Source organism: Balaenoptera borealis, assembly GCF_965194805.1.
Source record: "Balaenoptera borealis genome assembly, chromosome: 6".
NCBI lineage: Eukaryota > Metazoa > Chordata > Mammalia > Artiodactyla > Balaenopteridae > Balaenoptera > Balaenoptera borealis.
The window spans coordinates 78,286,230-78,309,635 of NC_138863.1; the positions used below are offsets into that span (position 1 = coordinate 78,286,230).

The 23,406-nt window shown below is 40.4% G+C and overlaps 1 protein-coding gene across 4 annotated transcripts in view; it reads right to left on the reverse strand.

Moving 5' to 3' along the window:
- Positions 1–23,406, reverse strand: part of FMNL2 (formin like 2) — a 310,152-nt gene that overhangs the window by 113,267 nt on the left and 173,479 nt on the right. For all 4 annotated transcript variants that reach the window (XM_082395722.1, XM_082395719.1, XM_082395720.1 and 1 more), the window contains exon 2: positions 16,719–16,802. In XM_082395722.1, the coding sequence (XP_082251848.1) occupies positions 16,719–16,802 (84 nt within the window). The remainder of the gene's footprint in view (positions 1–16,718; positions 16,803–23,406) is intronic.

A 23,406-nucleotide genomic window follows, 5' to 3' on the forward strand; every position in this document is an offset into this window, starting at 1 on the left:
TTGTAGTTTTTTCCCTTTCATCACTTTAAATATGTCCTGCCACTCCCTTCTGGCTTGCAGAGTTTCTGCTGAAAGATCAGCTGTTAATCTTACAGGGATTCCCTTATATGTTATTTGTTGCTTTTCCCTTGCTGCTTTAATAATTTTTTTTGTATTTAATTTTTGATAGTTTGATTAATACGTGTCTTGGCGTGTTTCTCCTTGGATTTATCCTGTATGGGACTCTCTGCACTTCCTGGACTTGATTGACTATTTCCTTTCCCATGTTAGGGAAGTTTTCAACTATACTCTCTTCAAATATTTTCTCAGACCCTTTCTTTTTCTTTTCTTCTTCTGGGATCCCTATTATTCGAATGTTGGTGCATTTAATGTTGTCCCAGAGGTCTCTGAGCCTGTCCTCAATTCTTTTCATTCTTTTTTCTTTATTCTGCTCTGCAGTAGTTCTTTCCACTATTTTATCTTCCAGGTCACTTATCCGTTCTTCTGCCTCAGTTATTCTGCTATTGATTCCTTCTAGAGAATTTTTAATTTCATTTATTGTGTTGTTCATCATTGTTTGTTTGCTCTTTAGTTCTTCTAGGTCCTTGTATGTGCCTTGTATTTTCTCCATTCTATTTCCAAGATATGGATTATCTTTACTATCATTACCCTGAATTCTTTTTCAGGTAGACTGCTTATTTCCTCTTCATTTGTTTGGTCTGGTGGGTTTTTACCTTGCTCCTTCATCTGCTGCATATTTCTCTGTCTTCTCATTTTTTTTAACTTACTGTGTTTGGGGTCTCCTTTTCACAGCCTGCAGGTTCATAGTTCCCATTGTTTCTGGTGTCTTCCCCCAGTGGGTGAGGTTGGTTCAGTGGCTTGTGTAGGCTTCCTGGTGGAGGGGACCGGTGCCTGTGTTCTGGTGGGTGGGGCTGGATCTTGTCCTTCCGGTGGGCAGAGCCGCGTCCAGTGGTGTGTTGGGGTGTCTGTGAACTTAGTATGACTTTAGGCAGCCTCTCTGTTAATGGGTGGGCTTGTGTTCCTGTCTTGCTAGTTGTTTGGCATGGGGCGTCCAGCACTGGAGCCTGCTGGCCTTTGGGTGAAGCTGGGTCTTAGTGTTGAGACAGAGATTTCTGGGAGAGCTCTTGCCAATTGATATTATGTGGGGCTGGGAGGTCTCTGGTGGTCCAATGTCCTGGACTCAGCTCTCCCACCTCGGAGGCTCAGGCTTGACACTGGCTGGAGGACCAAGACCCTGCTAGCCACATGGCTCGGAAGAAAAGGAAGAAAATAAAGGAAAAAAAAAAAAAAAAAAGAACAGATAGAACCCCAAACCAAATGGTAAAAGCAAAACTCTGACATGTCGACCTCCACATGGAAAAATCCTTTCTTTGTGTGAAGAAAGGTGGCCTTCGAGGTCCAGGTTTTAGGGAACTGTCTCCCGGTCCCAAGGACAGTCACGGCTTCGGCCAGTGGGGGCCCCCTCCAGAGCTGGCAGCCTCAGTGAGGCCACCCTCCCCTTGGGCTCTGGGGCAGCTCGGTGATGGCGGAGGGGAGAGACCCCAAGCCAGGAGTTCCAGCCTAGAGTAAGTTTTTAAAAGACAAAAAACATGTTCTACTTTTCCTTGAGTCTTAGTATGTAGATGAATACTCAGCACCCAGTCCTTAATAATGTTCAAAGAATTAAACTTCTTTTAAATGTCATATACAAGTCACTTCTCACATAAATTACAAGTAAGTTTTTAAAGTTTAAAAGTACTCAGAGAGACTGTAAACACTCTGTACAAGGCATACACCCAGTGGATTCTGTGCTAGATATGTCAGCCAAACTCATGTCATAGTGAAAGGACATTTGCTGATAAGCTTGTGTTGTACCTCTCATGGCTCTGAAACTGCCTAGTAATTATACATTTCTCATTAACTCAATCCACTAAGGCTTACACCAGCCTCCCCTCTCCCTACTGGCCACTAGGAAAGTCACTCTGCCTACACACAGGCCAGCCCTGCAGATAAGGAAAAAAACAAAGCATTGATTGGATTCCATTTAATGACCAAGGTTCAAATCTACTGCAACTCAAATTAGAAAACCAGACCATTCATGTAATGACCTATATGGGAAAAGAATCTAAAAAAGAGTGGATATATGTATATGTATAACTGATTCACTTTGCTGTACAGCAGAAACTAACACAACATTGTAAATCAACTATACTCAAATAAAAATTTTAAAAAAGAAAAGAAGAAAAGAAAACCAGGCCATTCTTAAAAGGAGCTTAAATGAAGGGCTGTGACAGGGAAGTGTTAGATTCGTTGGGTAAGTCACAGTACCTGGAACCCATCAGCTATGCTACAACATGGCCTTCTCTATGAGACACAGGCAGGCAGTCTCGGTTCCTTTCTGACCAGCTGAACTGTTTTCTCTGGGGCCTCCCTCCACACCCCCCTTTCCCCATGTATATCTAATAAACTTTGTCACTGAAAGCCTTTTTGCATAAAGGTTTGGAACTGGACATTCCACTCATCTAGCACAACATTTCTGATCCTTTGCATCTTCTCTATCCATGTGTATAATTACAGGAGAAATGACTTAACTGAGGTTAATTTGGCATTGGCTGGACTTACAACAAGCATGTTATAAGCATTTCTGCTCCATAAATTCTATTTGGATAAGCAGCTCCAAAATCAAACAGAATTTCATTCAAGTTTATCTTATATCTTCATATTCTGAGGTTTAAGAAAAGAAGTTATAGTGAGTCTCTGGGAAATGAATGGCTTGTGGGGGACACACTTAGTGTTGAGTTTCTTCCCTGTTTGGGAAAGTCACAGGGTCACCGGCTCTATTTCAATAGTGGATTAAGCAAAGCTACACAAACTGCTTAAACACCCTTAGGGATGAATTAGACGTCACCATCATTATACCATTATTAATGTTTCATTATTCTGCTCCTGTAATAAATTTAGATGGTGAAAATTCAAAGGGCTTTGCTTTTGTGCACATAAGCTCACTAAGCTTGAATGATTTTTCCTCCTAGAAGCTGAAAGTAGTTGGCCTTCCTTTGCCAAGGCTGAGTAAGCAAACTGTTGTCTCTAAATGAGCTCTAATTACAACCAGCATCATTGCCATTAGTGAGTACTAATTTGCAGGACTTAGCTTGGTGCTAAATGCTCTTCAGAGCTACACTGACGGGAATAATCTGTGTCCTCCAAGGGTTTACCCTCTAAAATGGAGAACGCTGACAAGAGTAGATGAGGAGGAGGAAAGACAAAAATAAAATATTGCATTCATATTGTATATAGACAGAAGTGAAGTGATTTACACAATATGGCAGAGGCCAGGAAAGGGTGCATGTGTGGAAGGAGGAGGTGCCAAGACCAGAAACCAGGTTCCTAAGCAGGGGAACTAAGGTTAGCCATAACATCTCAGCTCTCACAGCGGCAGCAACTTATACACACATGAAGGAAATGTACGCAAACAGAGCCAGATTCCCCCAAGGAACTGAGAGTACCAAAGTCCCCAAGGGAATGCATATTCCATGTTTCCCAAAAAGACAAAAACAAAATTCTGACACTTTGGAAAGGCTGCCAGATGACTACCCCACCTACAGAAAGTATGAAAGAAGAGGACAATTAAGAGAAAATGAAGAAAAAGTATTAAGACTCTACCTACTTATAACAATTGATGGCCAAGAAAGCACGTTCAGATGGGATTCTAATTTTGTCTAACGACTACCAGAGGCAGCTAGTGCCAGCTGTGCTACTATTTAGAAGGATCCCTGCGGTTATTATTGGATGAAAACATTTCGCTAGACAAGTCCCTGCCTCTGAACATCTTAAATCTTGCTATCACATTTGGGTCTCCTGTTTCCAGGCACTAACATGAAAAATACCAAGATGAAAAAAAAAAAAAAATTTTTTTTTTTGTCGTTTCATTCTTCCATTCGTCCAGAACACATTATGCAAGACACCACGTAAAAAGCACAAAACGAAACAAATTCGATGCCAAAGCATTGAATCTCATCTCTGAGATACAACAGACATTTATGTAATACAAAGCAGAATATGATAAGAGCCATATGGGATCCTCTGGAAGTTCAAAGAAAGGTAAGGCTCTTTCCAACAGAGATGATCAAGGGAACTTCCCTGAAGAAACTGGCTTTTGAATTGTGTTTTGAAGGACAGGCAGCATATAGGTATCCTGGGACGGTGTGAGAGGCAGGAGTCAAGAGATATCCAGATGCGGGAACATGGGAACAAAGGCAGAGAAGCACAGGGCATGTGCCAGCAACTTCAAGGCTTTAGCTGGGTTCCAGTAACACAGTTTATGAAAGGTAATGGCACAAAGGACCTAAACGGTAAGTTGGAAAGGACAAAGGCAGATGTCAAATAATAAGCTAATACGTACAGAACAGACAACAGGGAGTCAATAAGGAATTTTGAATAGTGGAAGAACATACAGTTAATACCATGTAACTCCCCTTTCTCCATTCCCAACTTTAAAAGTTGGCCATTTCTGCACTTAAGACTAGTGCAGAAAAATCAGCATGTCAGATGCATTCCACAGCCACAGTTTCTTGGAGAGCCGGGAAGCATTCTTCAGCTCTGAATATGAAATCATTTTCCTAGTCTGAGAGGAGAGGACAACTTTCCAAGTGTTCCATTACAGCTCTCAGACTGAAAATAACTTTTGATGAGACTTTTCCAAATGATTTCCTTTATTTAGACTAGCAAAAGTCTCTTCTAGTTCAACAGGTCTTTCCTAATCAAAACATCCTATAATTCATTCTTTAATATTAATTTGGCTTCTTTAATCCTATTCATAGTTCATCATTTTCCCCTATTTAAAGTGTTTTAATTGAATTTGTTGAATTTGTAAGGAAGGAAGCCATACTAATAAAGTTAAACTAAAACAGCCTTCCACAGCAAAGATGATGAGTTAAATATCCAAGTGTTAAAACAACATAAAGGGCTTCCCTGGTGGCGCAGTGGTTGAGAATCTGCCTGCTAATGCAGGGGACACGGGTTCGAGCCCTGGTCTGGGAAGATCCCACATGCCACGGAGCAACTAGGCCCGTGGGCCACAATTACTGAGCCTGCGCGTCTGGAGCCTGTGCTCCGCAACAAGAGAGGCCGCGATAGTGAGAGGCCCGCGCACCGCGATGAAGAGTGGCCCCCGCTCGCCGCAACTAGAGAAAGCCCTAGCACAGAAACGAAGACCCAACATAGCAATCAATCAATCAATAAATCAATAAATAAATCTTTAAAAAAAAAAAAAAACAACATAAAGTAGTATTTGTATTACCTAGTCGAAATTCTTGGCTACTACACCTTAATAAATAATTTAAATTATTTTCTGAAGGACAGTGTCAAAGGTCAACCTCAGTCTAGCCTGTATGCCTTAAATTGGCTATATGGTTCGTCATTTCCTGTAACAGCATTCCCAAGTTTACAGAAGATGCTCATACAATAAAGTTTATTTCAAACAGCATAACCAAGTTGTCTAGGTCAGCTCAGGCAATTTAGCTGTTTTAAGGGGGGTTCGGGGGATCTGTAATTCCATTTGTATTACCAGGCAGGAAGGCAGGCAATGCGATGTTCATTTTGGCAAAAGATAACCTAAACTCTTCATATCAGACTGAGCCCCAGGCCTCTTGCTCTAGCTGCTAATGCCGAATAGCATTTCTGAGAGAACATTTACATCAAGCTGCCAAAAAGGATTCCTTTAAAAAGGAATAATTCCCCCCTTGTTTAGCTAACCTTCTCCCCATTTTCTGTCCCTCTCTCAGTCCCTGTGGGATAGGCCAGCATCTTTTCTCCCCACTATAAAAATTGTATGACAAAGAGAACCTCTGGAAGAGGAAAGATGTAAACTCACTTCTGGGTTCAGACTCAATTTTCCATGTCTCCAGAGACACTAAACTCTAGAAAGCTCACATATAGAGAGTTGGCATCTGCTCCTCTCATTGCTTCTCCAGCATTTTAGAATCAAGAAATTGGAGGCCTGGAGTAAGTCTTTTTTTTTTTTTTTTTTAGAGCTCCTGACTTATTTATTTATTTCTTTATTTATTTAATTGTTTTGACTGTGTTGGGTCTTCGTTTCTATGCGAGGGCTTTCTCTAGTTGTGGCAAGTGGGGGCCACTCTTCATCGCGGTGCACGGGCCTTTCACTGTAGCGGCCTCTCTCGTTGCGGGGCACAGGCTCCAGACGCGCAGGCTCAGTAGTTGTGGCTCACGGGCCTAGTTGCTCCGCGGCATGTGGGATCTTCCCAGGCCAGGGCTCGAACCCGTGTCCCCTGCATTGGCAGGCGGATTCTCAACCACTGCGCCACCAGGGAAGCCCTGGAGTAAGTCTTAATGGAAGAGAAACTTGCTTTCTGGAGGGAAACTAAAACTTGTCTTCTTTTTAATAGCAACTAACTGAGGTTTGGCAACTTCAAGAAAAGGACAACAGTCCCTTTAAACTCTCAAGGAGATTCTGAAGAACCTAGGGGCAGGACAGGAATAAAGACGCAGACGTACAGAATGGACTTGAGGACATGGGGAGTGGGAAGGGTAAGTGGGACGAAGTGAGAGAGTGGCAATGGATATATATACACTACCAAATGTAAAATAGCTAGCTGGTGGGAAGCAGCCACATGGCACAGGGAGATCAGCTCGGTGCTTTGTGTCCACCTAGAGGGGTGAGATAGGGAGGGTGGGAGGGAGACGCAAGAGGGAGGAGATATGGGGATACATGTATATGTATGGCTGATTCACTTTGTTATAAAGCAGAAACTAACACACCATTGTAAAGCAATTATACTCCAATAAAGATGTTAAAAAAAAAAATCTCAAGGAGAAGATAACTCAGAGACAATTTTTTTTTAATTTGGCAAGAATGCATGTCCCAAAGCCAATTCGTGCCTGGCCTGGCCCCCCGCTGGAACTCAGAACAGACTGGTACTATCAACCATTTAGAGTCCTTTCCAGACTCCAAGTATCACAGGAGGTATCTGTTTTGGGAGAACTCAGACCCATACCCTCTCTCACTTTACTCTTTGCTTTCCCTCACCTATACAACTAAATGCTTATTCAATGAATAAATTAATGAATACATAAATAAAGGCAAGCTTTAAAATTGAATACAATCTAAAACAAATGAAACTATCAGACTATCAAAATTGGTAATCATAGCAGAGACTAGCTGTTTACTAACACTTTCTTCTCTTTCCTGGGTATTCAGCTAGCCTACATTTCTCATCCTCCTTGGCAGGCCTAGCCAAAAAAAATAAGACTATAACACATGCCACTTTCAAACCTGGCCCAAAAAACTCTCCAGGTGTCCACCTGCATTTTCTTTCTTCCTTTGATTGCAAAGCTGAAACTTTATGTTGAAAACAGCCTCAAGTGGATCCCTGATTAATTCTGTGTAATTTAACCCCCAATGATCAACAATACCAACTTGGATTGTTATGTGAACGACAAGCTTGTTTTGTAAATCATTATGTGTCTTGGCATCTATAGTGGGTTGAATGGTGTCCCCCAACCCAAAATATTTGTCCATGTCCTAACCCCTGAACCAGTGAATGTGACCATATTTGGAAAAAAGGGTCTTTGTGGATACAATGAAGTTAAGGATCTTGAGATGAGATCACCCTGGAGTATCCAGGTAGGCTCATATCCAGTGACAAGTGTCCTTATAAGAGACAGAAGAGACGGATCAGATACAAGGAGAAGAGTTTGGGAAGGCCGTGTGAAGACGGAGGCAGAGACTGAAGTTACACAGCCACAGGCCAAGGAACGCCAATAGACACCAGAAGCTGGATGAGACGGGAAGGATTCTCCCCTGGAGCCTGTGGAGGGAACACAGCCCGGCAGACAGCCTGATTCCAGACTTCTGGCCTCCAGAACTGTGACAAAACCCTTTCTGTTGTTTTAAGCCATGGAGTTTGTGGTCATTTGTTACGACAGCCCTAGGAATCTCGTACAGCATCTGTTTGTTATCTATCATTACTCTAACTTATACTGGAAGTTAATAACAGAAAAGGTATCAACATCAAGTGACTTTAAATGACAATACTAGGCACATCTTTAATAGGATGCACTCTGAGGACACAAAAGTACAAAAAAATTTATCCTTCACCTAGTAACTTTAGTTAGTAATGAAATATATTGGTAGGTGTTATTTTGAAATTTTTAATATTATAGGAAAAGAAAAATAATTGATGTTAGGAATCAAATATTTCAATGAAAAAAAGTGATAATTATAAAATCAAAAAAATAAGTGAATTAATATTAAAAATTGGTTTGGAAATACCAATTTGAACTCATAATGTTTAGACATACATTTTCAAGGTCCAGACACTTAAACTGAGACACAAATTCACCCAGCAGCTGTGACAACCTAATAATATGACAACTTCTAATACCATCCCCTGGGAAAAAGAATAGGGCTCCTTGAAAAAATGTCTTACTCTAGGTCAGGTGCAAGGAAAGTACAAGTTAAGCCTAAGAAATGATTTTTGCACCATACAACAAGCCTGTAAGGATTAATAGGGTCATGTCAAAAGGAGAGAAGAGGCAGCACGAAGGAGCTCCCAAATGTTAAAATGTTGTTAATGTGAGCCCCCCTCAAAAAATCTCCTATTGATTGTTGTAACACACTGACTATGAAAATCCATGGGTTCACAATGATATTCACAAAAGGAAGCTAAAGAAAACATTTGTCACCTTTTGAGGTATCTATTAAACTAAGCCCTTACTTTGAAAAATGACAATTGAGGGAAAGAATTACAGGAATAATTAATTCCAGGGTAAACCAGGACCAGGTGAAAGCTCTAGTTGCTGGCTTAATGTTGAAGGGAAATAAAATTAGAAAATCGGGTTTGTTTTTTTTCCTGCAACTCCTAATGAAACTGATTCAGCCAAAAAGTATCAATTGGTTTTAAAACTCACTAGGTACAAGGCTGATAGGTAACAAGACGTATATGTGATGCCAAAGTAACACCCCACAGATTCCTTTCTGCATAAGGGAAAAACATAATTATACAACAGAGGAATCAGGTTGTCATCTGATCCTTTGACCTTTATTATCTAATGGTGAGACATCAGACATTATTTGTCTCTTATATTCCAGACAAAGACGTTCAACATCAATCTATCATATCTTTACATCTAACTTCTGGTTAACAGGAAATTCAGGAGCTCAGACACCTCTAGGAAACAATCAGGTAAATACAGGAAACAAGATTTCCTACAAAATGGCTTGCCTGGTCGCTTTACTATATGAGCATCATGAATAAAAGTCTGTGCTAGATTAAAAGAGACTTAAAGAACATAACCGCCAGATGTAGTATGTGATTGATTCTGGACTAGTTTGAACAAAACCAGGTGGGAAGAACATTAAGAAAACTGAGAAATATGAACCGGGCAGTAGACGATATTAAGAATTACTCATTTTAATTGTGATGACTTTATTTGGATACAAGAGAAAATTCTCATTTTTATAAGATGCATAGTGAATTTTTTTAAGATAAACTAGAAAACAAAATACCAAACAAAAAATCCAACTAACGCATAGTCAAAAGGAGGATTACACAGAAGGGAAAGACCAAATATCAAAACGATAAAAGAAAAACACTAAGGGTTTGAAAGATAGAATTTAAAAACAATTAAACAGATCCCAAAACCTAATAATGATTTTAAAATAAATAGCATTTCAACATACCACAGAACTATGGAAGTACAGTAAAAATGCAAACAACTTAACACCAAATAATATTAAATATAGTAATAATGTCAGCTAGCCAGAGGAATGAATAAGGGGGAGAGGGTAGGGGAGATGGCTGTCTGCTGAACCGACAGCTGGGAAAGCCTCAATGAAGTGAGCTGGGCTAAATGTAGAATCAAAGCCTGGAACTCGGGGATAGAGGCTAAAGGCAGATTAAATCCGGAGTCTTGGAGCAAGAGGAGCGGGGGTAGAGCAAGGCGAAGGCTACTGTTGCATCACCATCTTTTCCTTCTGCTTCTTTCCCACTATCTATGCTATCCATACACTGCTCCAATGACTAACATGGCAGCCGACATGGAAGCAGGCTACAACCACCCTTCCCACCTTCCCCTGTCACGACTCATTTATTTCCCCTGGGGCTCCAAGGACAGGCCCTCATTAACTGAATCTGATGGTCTACAAGAAATAATTTATCAGTATCCAGTAATATTTGCTTAGCTGGCAGAGAAGAGCTCTAACTGGCTCACAAAAACATGAACAGTTAAAAAAAACAAATCACAGAGATATATGTGTGCTCTTCAATATTTTAGGAAATTTGATTCCAGTGGCAAATGGGCTTATTAGTAAGTTATCCAGTAAGTAACTTTCTCGTCTTTCAGAAGAAGCAGTATTAGAAAGTAAGTGAAGGGTTTAAAAATAATTATATTCTTAATGATTAAATACATTCAAATGGTATGGGTCAGTTGTGTTGAAAAAGACAAGAGCAGCTCTCACTGTACTGGAGTATCTTAGTACCACCGGCCTGGCTCAGCTCTGGCTGAGTGGCAGCAAGGGCCTTCCCCTTTCCTGACTAGGACACGTACGTGCCAAGCCTTGAGAGCTGCAATCTGATCTCCCTGAAGTGCTGAACACAGGAAGCTGAGTCTAAGTGGGTATGATTTTCTGCCACCTCTTCACTCTCCCCTTTTTTGTCTTTGTTTTTAATCTCCTTCTCCCATATCATTCTATACAAGCAAAGGGAAGACACCCATCTCTCACGAGGCTACAATGCAAAGCAATGGCCAGCCATTAGGGGGCAAGGTCGAGCCGTGCCAAACCACCGCCCCCTGCAAAAAAACAAATTGTGCCATCACCAGCAAAGCCACAGGGAAGTTTTCTGACCCAGCTCAGGTATGCACTGCTAACATTTTGGGACGGGATTACGTACATTCGCGGAATCTACACCCATCAGTATTAGTCATCTACTATGTCCTGAATTTTTGACTAACCACTTCCACGTGTTCAGCTGAGGCACAGTTACGAACCAAGCCACCACCACCGCTAAGTTCTACAGACCCCATTCCCCCCACGCCAACATCACCTGAGAAGCCACAGAATGAAGCATTGGTGATAGCCCCTTACCTACCACAATTCTGGTTTCAATGGATTGTTTCTAGGTCCCTAATAATTGAAACGGCTCATGACCGGAGTTTGGAATTGGTGTTCTTGTCTAACCCAGGTGGCCTTGGCACTGGCCTAGTCATTTATGTTCTTGAACCTCCATTTCATCATCTATAAAATAAGGAGTTTAGTGAACAGGCAGGAAAGGCAAAAGGATTTCTGCTTTACTTCCTATGATTCAATACAGTTAAAAATTTTTTTTTTTTGACAAGCATGCGTTGTTTTCCAGTAGAAAAATTTAAAGAGCGGCTTGAAATAAATGATCTCTAACAACCCTTCCAGATATAATTATCTTAAAGTCTTAAATTCATCCAGGATCTCTGAAGCTCCCTATATGCAACCTTTATCCTTAACTTGTGGGAAACTGCCAAGACCCCAAAGCCAAACCAGTGCAGCACAGGGTCTGTGTTCACGGAGCACTGAAAATTGAGGCAAAAGTGAGAGCAAGGGCTTTCCCTCTCTGCATAGATATAAAGATCATTGAAAGAGCCCTCTTATTGCTACACAGCTTGTGAGTTTTCATTTGCGTTTGGCAAAAGAACTTAGTATTTCCAGTTTTTTACTCTCACACTGTCATTTCATCTATTATAAAATTAGCCTCGGTGTCCCCACCGAGTCATCGAACGGATGTCCTCATGGAACTCTGCCCACTTACTACAGCACAGAAATAAGTTCCCTGGGATACACCTCACACTGCCCAAAACCCAGCAGGGAAGCCTCTTTCTTCGGCTTCTATCATCCCACTCAGAACAGACTTACACGGTTCTCCCATGTCGAACCTTTGAGACCCACTGGAAGCACAGGTCATCTTTATATTTATGCAGTAATCTAGGAAAGGACTAAAGGACACTGCTGGAATACTGTTACTGTAGAAAGCTCTTTGGGATTTACTCTCTTAAAAACTTTTATTTTGCTCCTGAAATTAGCCAAAGAACTGGATTTTCAGTTGACCATGGGTAGGTGGAGATGGAGCTTCACTGCAGATATGCCCATATAAACTCCTTCTTATCTACATTAGGCACCCTGCCCTCTTTACCGTAGTTTCCAGAATTGAGAAGTGAAATTTAGTTTCACTTATCACAAGCAAATTACACCAACAGGTAGAGGAAGGTGAAAAGAATAAAGCAGCAGCAAACCTCTACCTCCAGGCTACGTCTTCCACCTCCCTCTTTCTCCCTTCTGCCTTCTCCTCCTTGTCCACTGTCTCTCAAACATTATTTAGCTTTTTCTTCCATTCAACACACTTACGATAAGCACCTATTATGTTTCAGGCACTAAGCAACGTGTTGGATGTACACCAAGAAACATGGCCCATGCCCTTCAGTAACTTACTCTTGGTGGAAGAGACATATTTAAATACTTACAAAATAAGTGACAGACTAACAGAAACCACATGAAATTATGAAAAAACTGATGCTTCTAATTAAATGGTGAATTGTATTCAACTGAATTCATAGGTGAATAATGATGAAGCATTTATTCTGACCCTTTATATGCTGCCTTAAAGGAAAATAACAGATATGATGCAACGATTTGCATAATGCCCACAGCAGATAGAAAATTTTAGTATTGTTATCTGTGCAAACTTAATTTTTGTTCACCAATAATGCTGATATATTTTATGTTCATCTTGTTCAAAAAGAAGACTTCTGAAACTTTACAGCTTCATACAAGATTTTTTTTTTTTAAGTGAGGAAATCAATGTGGAGGGAAAATGTGGGCAGGAAAAATTTGATGAAGCCACGGATGAGGCTGGTAAACAAAACGTAGGCTACTAAGACACTGTATACTCAGTAAGGGAAGACCACAGATTTGGCTCCGAGCATTCTAGCAGCCAAGGGAAAAAAGGAGAAACATGACCAGTTCCATGATTCACAGTGTCCACATGGTAATTTTTCATGGAACTGAAACCTGAAGTAATCTCTCCCTGGGTCCTCCAACACTCTTGTTCACATACTTCTTTTTAGAATTAAATTTCTTTAATATCCAATTTTACTTTGCACACCTTGCATATAACGTATATGTTAAGATAACAGATAATATATCTGCATTATTTGTTTTAAAAGAAATAAAATTAATATTTGTATTTAGTACGCTATTTGTGCACAAAGCAACAGGGGCTAGGGAATGGGTTGTGTGTCAGGGAGCAATGACAACACACCACGATCATTGTTTTAAGACTTCACAAAAAAGAGGTTCACCTTGATGTTTTCTTGGACTGAAACCTATAGCTGTGGTTTTTCCTGACAGCATCATGCACCATGTATTCAAAGCGCAAAGTATGTTTGGGGAACATATGATGATTGATTCAACAATAAATTTCCCTGAATCTTCTGAAGACAAGTTGACAAGAAAAATAATCATGATTCTAATACTTAATATCTGGGCCCCTCAGCCACAGCAGAAGCAGCCCTACCACTTATGAAGCACTTACTATATGCCTGGTGTTAGTCTACATACTGTACATATATTGCCTCTAATCTTCAAAATAATTTAAGGATGTTAGTATTAACTATATTTTACAGATGAGGAAAAAATGAAGGTAGTTAAGTAGCAAATATCTTTGTTTTTAAATTTTATATTATAAATTTTCCAAAATTCACAAAAGTTGAGATTTTACTATAATAGACCTCAACATATCTCACCAAGATTCAACAACTAAAGGTTCTTCCACATTTCCTTTATCTACCACTTTTTTTCGATGAAGTATTTTACAACAAACTCCAGTCATATCATTTCATCTTTGCACAAGTAAATGTTTCTTAAAAAGTAAGAACAGATTCTTATTTAATCCAATACCAAAACCAAACCCAACAAAGTCAACGATAATTTCTTGGAAATCATCTAATAATTACTTGGGAGTCACAAGTCAAATATCCCCAATTTTCCCAAAAAGTCTTTTTATAGTAATTTTTACGTAATTTGGTGTAATTTTTGTCACACTAAAGAGAAATCCACACCCATTAGCAGTCACTCCCCATCCCCCCTCCCAGGCCATGGCAACCATTAATCTACTTTCCGTCTCTACAGATTTTTGTATTCTGGACATTTCATATAAATGGAATCATAAAAACAAATGTATTTTGAGTGTCTATCAGTTTAGGTACCACTGACAGATATAGATAGGTACCAAATATATATATGACATGGTCCATGTAGGTAACAGATAAACAGTCAACAAACACCGATACATTATATTTGCCATATAAATACTACATTATGAATGCTCTAAGCTCATGGTTTTTATCTTTTCCCTCACAAACATACATAGGAGAAACGATATTCATGTGTGTGACATACCAATGGGTTACCTATATGTGACAAAAAGCCCAGTTTTCTGCTGGCCACAATTCTCACAATGACTAATGGTTAACCAAAAATGGTAGTTCACCGTAACGGCAGCTTAGTGCCTGTGTTACAACTCCCCGGCTTTCTCTCCCTCTCAGGAAAGCACGCCAGAATGCAAGTCGGAGAAACAAAGATAACATGTATTTTTTAATTTATTTTTAGTATATCATTCACAAACTTGAGCACTTTATAAGGAAGGGAGGAAAGAGCTAGTGGTTAAGGGTACAGACCCCAGAATGTACATATTCTCCAGGATCAGACTGTGTACGCCCCTTTACCACTTAACAGCTATGTGACCTTCGGCAATGATATCTCTAAGTCTCAGTTTTCCCTGTACGTCAAATGGAGATATTAATAAGTATGACTGCTTTCGAGACTTAACACAGAACTCTTATGAAGAAAATCTGCTTATTAAATGTTGGTTACTCGTAATAATAATTATTATGATTATTTCCCTGTTATTAACAAATCACACATGTCGCCTCAGAACTGATGGAGCCACTTCCGTTTGCAGCTGTCAGCATGTGTGAAAGTGACCACCAGAAAGGAACCGATGAAGTAGCTCAATTCTCCACATCCTGGCATATTAACATTTAAGGGCAATAATAACCTGAACGTTGAGGATTTGAGAATCAGAAACATAATCAAGATAACTGACTTGTTCCTCCCTCTGCCTCAAGATCCCCGCTAGACCACATCACCAACTCCATGAAGCTACTTATGGGCTGAGAAGAGCACAGCTGTTAGAAATGTCCATCATCAGCAGGCTTCCCTTTCTGGCATGTTGGAGATGCAAACCACCACCCAAGAAAACCTTCCTTTGCCTGAGCTCTGTGCTCCATCACAACCTGTCATACGCAGGATTTCTAACCACCCCTGGACCTCTCTCAGTTGTGTGGTTACCTTTCCTTTACACTAACTACCCCTATACTCTTTGTTCACTATCGTAAAATCATTTCTCTTGGCAGTAATAGGTTTAGGTAATACTCATTTAAAATTAAGTCTCAAGGAAGAAGACTGTGTCAGCAAAATTTTATTCCTTTGCATCATGGTCCTATAAGCAATAAGCTTTCGCTTCAGCTTGTATCTACTCGTGGTGCTCAATATAGCATGCAGAACAGAGGATGATGTCCCCACCACTGCTTTACTGTTTTAGTTCAGAAGCTAAAGTAAAGCAACACACAATGGGCACTTCAGAAGCTCCATGTGAACTGCAGGTATCTATTCCTTAGGGAACATGGACCATCTACCTCTGGGGAACAGAAAATGCCTCTGCTCCCCTGACACATTTGTCCCACAGCAGAGACCCAAGGGTTGGAAGGAAATTACAACACTACCAAGAATTTTCAGGGTGGCAAGGGGTTGGGGGGACATGACCACCCTGAAGACGCACATGGCACAAAATAAAAGAGTTAATATATAATATACAGAGCCTATCTTTACTTTACAGGGTGAGCCTTCTAAGCTTTAAACAATTAGGCTGTACCTGCCCAGGAGTGAAGTTCCCAAAAAATTACTACCAATTACAATGATATACTACATACTATTTTAAAAGAATGAGGTAGAGACATCCATACTGAAGAAAATATCAAGATGCAGAGGAGTATGTATGGGTATTCACATATTGTTTTTAAAAAACAAAAACAGAAGAAAAAACTAGATGGAAATACTTCAGAGTCTTACCAGTGGGCCTCTGAAGTGTAGAATTTGGAGGGTAGAGAGAAAGAAAATGGAGAAATCTCCTTTTTATTATATATCTCTCTGAAGAGTCTAAATTTGTTATGAGTTAATGATAAAATAAAAACACCTGGGGAATTGCTATAATATGAAATAATTTTTTATCAGCCCAAGCAATGTTTCTTTATAAACAATTCACCTTCTTGCATCAGTATACATCAATACACATGAATAAGAAAGCCAACTAAATTAGAGGACCTGCATTATTCAAGAAGCATAAACTGCTATGTAAGGTAAACAGAAAAACAAATCAGCTGAATTTGATTTGTCCACTTGACCAGAGTTACCAGAAATTTTAACTAAAAAACATTTAAAAATAAAGTAGAGAATTAAAATAATGCAAGAATAAAATGTCATTTTCTAACTTTTCCTTTGGTCATAAGCAACAGGAAGGCAAATCACAAGACAGAAATTCATGCATCTCCTGAAAAAAGTCTGATATATTTAGGGAGGAAATCCGGTTCTCTTCTCTCATTATTTCTTGAACAAAAGCACCAATGTTTCTTACCTGATCACAAATCAGTTCCCACTTCTTCTCATTGTCATATTGCCGCAGTAATCTGGCTTTGTCAGGGGGTAGGTTCATAGCATTCTGTGAGAAAAAAAGAGAAGAAATATGTCACATTCCACAACAGACTGCTAATGGGTAACTCATGGACAGACCAAAGAATACTACTGTGGTTCTTTAATGACTCTTCAAATCCTAGCATCTGATTAAACAGAAACTCCCTATACAAGTCATTTAAACATCAAATCGGTTGAATGTGAGGAGAGAGACTCTGAAGTCCTATGTTGGGACACTGAGGTAGTCTGCTCTGAACTACAGACTTGCATTTCAGGAAAGATAATGCCTTATTTCTTCATTTAACTGCAGGCTCCCAGTCTCCTCAACAAAAGGTCAGAGGTTATTATTGAGAAGGTATTGGCCCAATTTTTTTTCCCAGGCATAAGAGAGTCTTTCATTTTGGACAGTGGTAACTTGATCTTGTTATATCCTTACCAAAATTTCCTTAGAAATCACAAATCAGTCCAGGAGAAGACCTCAAAAGACCATATGTCCAGTTTCCTGCCCCCAGGGGCCTGTTTTATTGTCCCTTGCTTCCCCAGCCATCCGAAACTGGGAGCACAGATGCTCTCTTTGGCAGTCTTTCCAGTACTTCCTTTTCTTTTCTTTTCCTAGTAGCCCTTTCTTTTTAATTGAAATATAGTTGACGTACAATATGAGGTTAGTTTTGGTGTACTATAAAATGACTTGACATTTGCATACATTATGAAATTACTGCCACAATAAGTCTAGCAACCATTTGTCCCTACAAAGTTATTACAGTATTGTTGACCATATTGCTTATGCTGCATATTACATCCCCATGACTTATTATATAACTGGAGGTTTGTACTCCCAATTTCTTTAATTTCTATCTATCTATCTATCTATTTATTTATGGCTGCATTAGGTCTTCGTTGCTGCGCGGGCTTCCTCTAGTTGTGGTGAGCGGGGGCTACTCTTTGTTGCAATGCGCAGGCTTCTCATTGCGGTGTTTCCTCTTGTGGCAGAGCATGGGCTCTAGGAACACAGGCTTCAGTAGTTGAGGCACGTGGGCTCAGCAGTTGCGGTGCAGGGCTTAGTTGCTCCCCGGCATGTGGGATCTTCCCAGACCAGGGCTTGAACCCGTGTCCCCAGGCAGATTCTTAATCACTGTGCCACCAGGGAAGTCCCCCAATTTCTTTTTTTTTTTTTTTTTAGAACCATTTTGGGGTTTTGTTTTGTTTTGTTTTTATTTATTTATTTATTTTTGACTGTACTGGGTCTTCGTCTCTGTGTGAGGGCTTTCTCTAGTTGCGGCAAGCGGGGGCCACTCTTCATCGCGGTGCGTGGGCCTCTCACTGTCGCGGCCTCTCTTGTTGCGGAGCACAGGCTCCAGACACGCAGGCTCAGTAGTTGTGGCTCACGGGCCTAGTTACTCCGCGGCATGTGGGATCTTCCCAGACCAGGGCTCGAACCCGTGTCCCCTGAATTGGCAGGCAGATTCTCAACCACTGCGCCACCAGGGAAGCCCCCCGCAATTTCTTTTTAAAGCACTACAGCCCCACCAAACACAGAACAGAAAACACCAAAAGAAAACTCAATGAACAGAACCACTGATAGATAGCGTCAACTTTGACTCGCTTTGATAGACAACTATGAGTAAAAAACAGATGAAAGAAAAGAAGAAAACAGTGCAACTGGTTTTTGTCCCCTCTGTGAGATGACAGCACTCCTTCAGGACATATGTTACCATCAGCAACCTCAATTCTCAGTTTAGCTATACTGGTTTATGACGTTGGGTTTGCAGTGAGAAATGTACCATGAGCTACAAGATGTCTAGACATCAGTCTTCATAAAACCCTCCTCCATCAATACAGCACACCTTCTATAGTGCTGATCATGATTTTCACAGGTACGTACATATGTTATTAGTCAAATGTCCCAAATAACCAATCATATACATTTTCAAGATACTTGGCTTGGGACTGAGGTGAGATCTTTGGGCACAGAACATGGCAGAGTGAGAGAGCCCCAGAAGGAATTCCTATCTGTTCCCCTGGTCTTCCTGTAAAGCTCCCATGCTCTAAACAACTGAGCCAAGTATTCAACTAATGTCTTACATGTTTAACTGCCCTAACCCCTTATATCAACACTCTAAATCATGCCTATCTCATAATAAACAATACAGCCCCTTGCATGGGTGAATATTCGAGTAGACAAATGCAAAGCTCTTGAACTTACAATGCTCAAGCCCCTAGTTCTCTGGAGGACTTGTACTTACGGAGAAACAGTTCCCCTTGCCACCAGTACTGTCTCATGTCATCCAGTGAAACAAATTTAATAGAGGCAAGGGTGGGTGGGTTATTCTGACTTAATGGCGGAGAATTAACCTTTGATGATTTTGATAGATATAACTCAAGCATTTTCCCCAAAGCTCAATCTAGCATCCAGACTGGTATGCCTAAGTAGGTAGTAGATATCCCACTTACTGATTTGAATCTAATAATCTCTTCAGAATATTAATTTTTTAAATAACCCCCAAAGCTGACAGCATACTTAGGAAATCTTTGGACCCCAGAGATTTCAATGATACTGCCAAGGCTTCTCCAAAGAAATAATCTGAAATGGGAAAAAATATTTTCATATGGCCTATCTCCATGTAATATTTACTTGAACTAGAATAGAAAATAACTACTTGTATTTATTTGTAATTACAATTTTATAATGTTCAGCAACAACTCCTGGGATAAAGCAAAGGAGAATCCCATGTGTGTCTTTCCGAGGGAGCCCAACATTACTGACCATTAAATAACCAGTCTATCATTGCTTATGCACCCTAGAGATGGATCATTTCCTCTTAAACTAAATTTGACCCTCATGTTAGTGCCCATGGGTGTGATTATGCATTAAATAAGAACAATAAGATAATAAGGCAGGTGAAATGAGTTTTTCTTCAAGTTCTTATTAATCTCTCATGATATAAACGGGTAAGACAAAGAATGCCTGACCTCTTACAAGGTGCCAAGCCCTGTATAAGGCAGACTGCACACACAATTTCATCTAATCTTCATAACAAACCCATGGGCTAGGTACAATTTTCCCCATTTTACAAATGGGAAAACAGGCCTAAGAGTGCTTGCTCAAGGTTGGACAGCTTGACAGAAAACAGGACCTAAACTTAGTCTGTTAGACTCCAAAGACAAGCACTAAAAATGCCTCCAAGTTTTTTTTGTTTGTTTTGTTTTTGTTTTTGTTTTTGTTTTGCAGCAAAGTAAAATTGAAAATAACTGACCTTCTGTTACTGCTCCGCAAGACACTCATGCAGAAGCAGTCTGCAAACACTGCTACGGAAATTAGATGCAGGCCCTGTTGTTACTGAAAAGAGAAAGCCAAGATGCTCCTTTCTGGACCAACTTTTATTTTAATAAAACAGTCTTTCTTTCAAATGTTTATGAAGCGCCACCCTTGTACAAGCACTGTGTTCCACAGCACAGTGGGCAACCAAACAGATATGGTCCCCGTGGAGCATTGTATTAGGTACATATGAAACAAACTAATCTTCTCAAACTCTGATAAGTCTTGATAGAGGTTATCAGAGGGCAACTTTATTATTATTTTTTTTTTAAATATAAGCTGTTAAAGGAGTTTTTGGAGAAGGAGGTCGAGAGTTTTGTTTTGTTTTGTTTTGTTTTTTATTTATGGCTGTGTTGGGTCTTCGTTTCTGTGCGAGGGCTTTCTCTAGTTGCGGCAAGCGGGGGCCACTCTTCATCGCGGTGCGCGGGCCTCTCACTATCGCGGCCTCTCTTGTTGCGGAGCACAGGCTCCAGACGCGCAGGTTCAGTAATTGTGGCTCACGGGCCTAGTTGCTCCGCGGCATGTGGGATCTTCCCAGACCAGGGCTCGAACCCGTGTCCCCTGCATTGGCAGGCAGATTCTCAACCACTGCGCCACCAGGGAAGCCCAGAGGGCAACTTTAGATTGAACGATCTGGAAAGACCTCTCAAGGAAAAGGTAACATTAAGATGAGACCTAGAAATGAGAAGAGGTGAGCCAGGTAAAGAGTGGATGGCAGCATTCTGGGCAGAGAAAACAGGGAAAAGACACTAAGGTAAGAAACAGCTGGACACATCAAAGAGCTGAAAGTGAGTCAGTGTGGCTGGAGAGAAAGTAAAAGAGAGGGAATGAGAGAAAGATAAAGTTGGAGAGGTGAGTCAAGGCTATGTCATGCCCAGCCACGAAGGACCGGGGTAAAGACTTTTCCTTTGACCTAAAGTGCAGTGGGAAACCAGTGAAGGCTTGTAAGCATGAGAAGACATAAACAGGTGAGTTTTACAAAGACTGCTGTGGGTGCTATATGGAGAACAGATTAGAAACAACACAAGTGGAAGCAGGGGAGCCAGTTAGGAGGCCAGGGCAGTAGTTCAAATGCATGGTGGTGACTGGGACAAAGCAGATGACACATCAACTGAAGTAGGTGGACAGATGTCAGAAACAGTACCTGAAATTGATTGGGTAGACTTAAGGGCTGAGGAAGGACGCCTGGCTTCTACCTTGAGTCACTAGGTGAATGCTGGTCTCCTTAATGAGAGGGGCACACTGCAAAGGCGGCGCAGATCTGGAGGAGGTGGTGAAGAATAAGACTTCTAAATGGCCCTGGTTAGGTCTAAGATAGCTAGGAAACATCCAAGAGAACAGTCAAGCAGGCAAGTACGTACACAATTCTGAAGGTCAGAAGAAGGGTCTGCATCTTTCTGAACGAGAAGAGTCTTAAGAAGTCTTTTTGAACCTGATGACTAGTTACTGTCAGAGAAGTTATTCAGCATCAATACACCAAAACTAAAACTGTACTTGGTAATCATTCACCAAGCATCTAAAATCACCCCTTCCACGGGTCAAGCCTCTGAGCAGTTCAGGCATACATTGCCCAGCTTAATAATTCTACAGGGACCGCAAGGAAGCAGCTCCATCTAAAATCAGACCCAGCACAGAGGCCTGGTTAAAGTTTAGGGCTGTTGTAATTAGCTGGCAAGAACTGCCCGTAGACTTTTTAGAGGGAACTCATTCCTTTTGTGCTGTATAGGGCAGGCCTCTGGAGTCCAAGCTAAATGTTTGTGCAGGTAATTCCTAAGAGCCCAAGCTATTTTCTGAGGAAACTATTGGCTCTCTTTCCAGGCACTATTACTGCCTGTATAAAAATGGATTGCCCTTCTATATGGCAGAAAATGTACAACTTGCAAGTTGTCCTAACACAGTGACAACTCCACCTCATCCATACTTAGTGACATCTTGACACAGGGCTCTCCTGTCCTTCCTTTCCTCTGTCAATCCATCCAATATGTAAGCACTGGGCTTTGACCACGTGCCAGCATATCTGCACTGCAGGCACAGGAGAGGATTTGATCACGAAGTTGCTGCACTCAAGTACACGCCAAAGGTCCATTGAAGACATATGATATTTGAGTTGAAAAGTTTAGTGGATGTTAATTATATATTTTCTAGACTGTATAAATTCCTAGCTCAAATAAATTAGATCATCCAAGAGCATTTTTTTTTTCTGTAAGGAATGTCCCTTTCCTTTCCACCTGGCAAACTTTAAGAATCAGCTCAAATATCATTTATCACTATAACCTTCTCCCAACTACTCCAAGAAAACATACCCTCTCGTTGAGCTCTGACAGCAGTGTATACATCTCTCCTTTACAGCACCACACACACTGTACCCTAATCATCTGTTTGCCTACCTGAATTCCTCCACGGACTAAGTACTTCAAGGCCAACTTATTTTGTTAATCCCCAATATCAGGCACAGTACATGGCAGACAGTAGGCACTAAACAAGTTTCTCAATCAGTGAAAAGCAAACTAACTCAGTCATGCTGTTCAGTCTGAAAATATCTTCACTGATTTAGCATTTATGCTTCAGCTACTAACAAAGTCTACCCACTTAAGAGCATTTCTGTTTCTTATAAAACCTCAGTCAATGACAACGTCTATTACTTATTAATAATTATCTTTCAAACAGGAATTCATGGGGAAAAAAATCTTCAAGTTCAATTCTAGCAACATTTCCTTGAAAAGAAAAATATTTTAGGCATTCTTCTGCCACATATAATAAACCATGCAACCTGCACTTTTTGTTTTTGTTGCCAGTAAACTCAAATCAGTATCAACTGTAATAATCAGTCTAATCCAAGGGGTAGTTACCTTTATGGTCTATATTCTGGTTTTATCCTTACCTATACTATTTTACATTGCTTTTAAATGCGCTTTCTATCTTAGAAACTTTTAAAAATAGAAGATTTAATGACTCAATAACAACAGAATATGCACGTTCCTGGGTACTTCATGGAGAAATTAATTATGGTTAAAAGAGTCTCTGAGAGTCTATACATTAGAAGTGATACTTATAGATGAATTATCATATACAACACGGAGCAGAATGAAGGTATCCAAACCATTCAGAGCCAAATAAACCCATGCCCTAGAAATAGAGTTTTCTGGTCTCAGCTCTTGTCCTGGTTTCATGGGAACAACAAAAACTTGCAAAATATCCTTCTTTTCCCCTGATATCCTCAAGGCTCCTGTTGAGAAACCCACAGCCATATGCAGTTACAGTAGTGAAAGTGAATCATATCAAATACACCTTATGTAATATAGTTTTGTTCTTATAA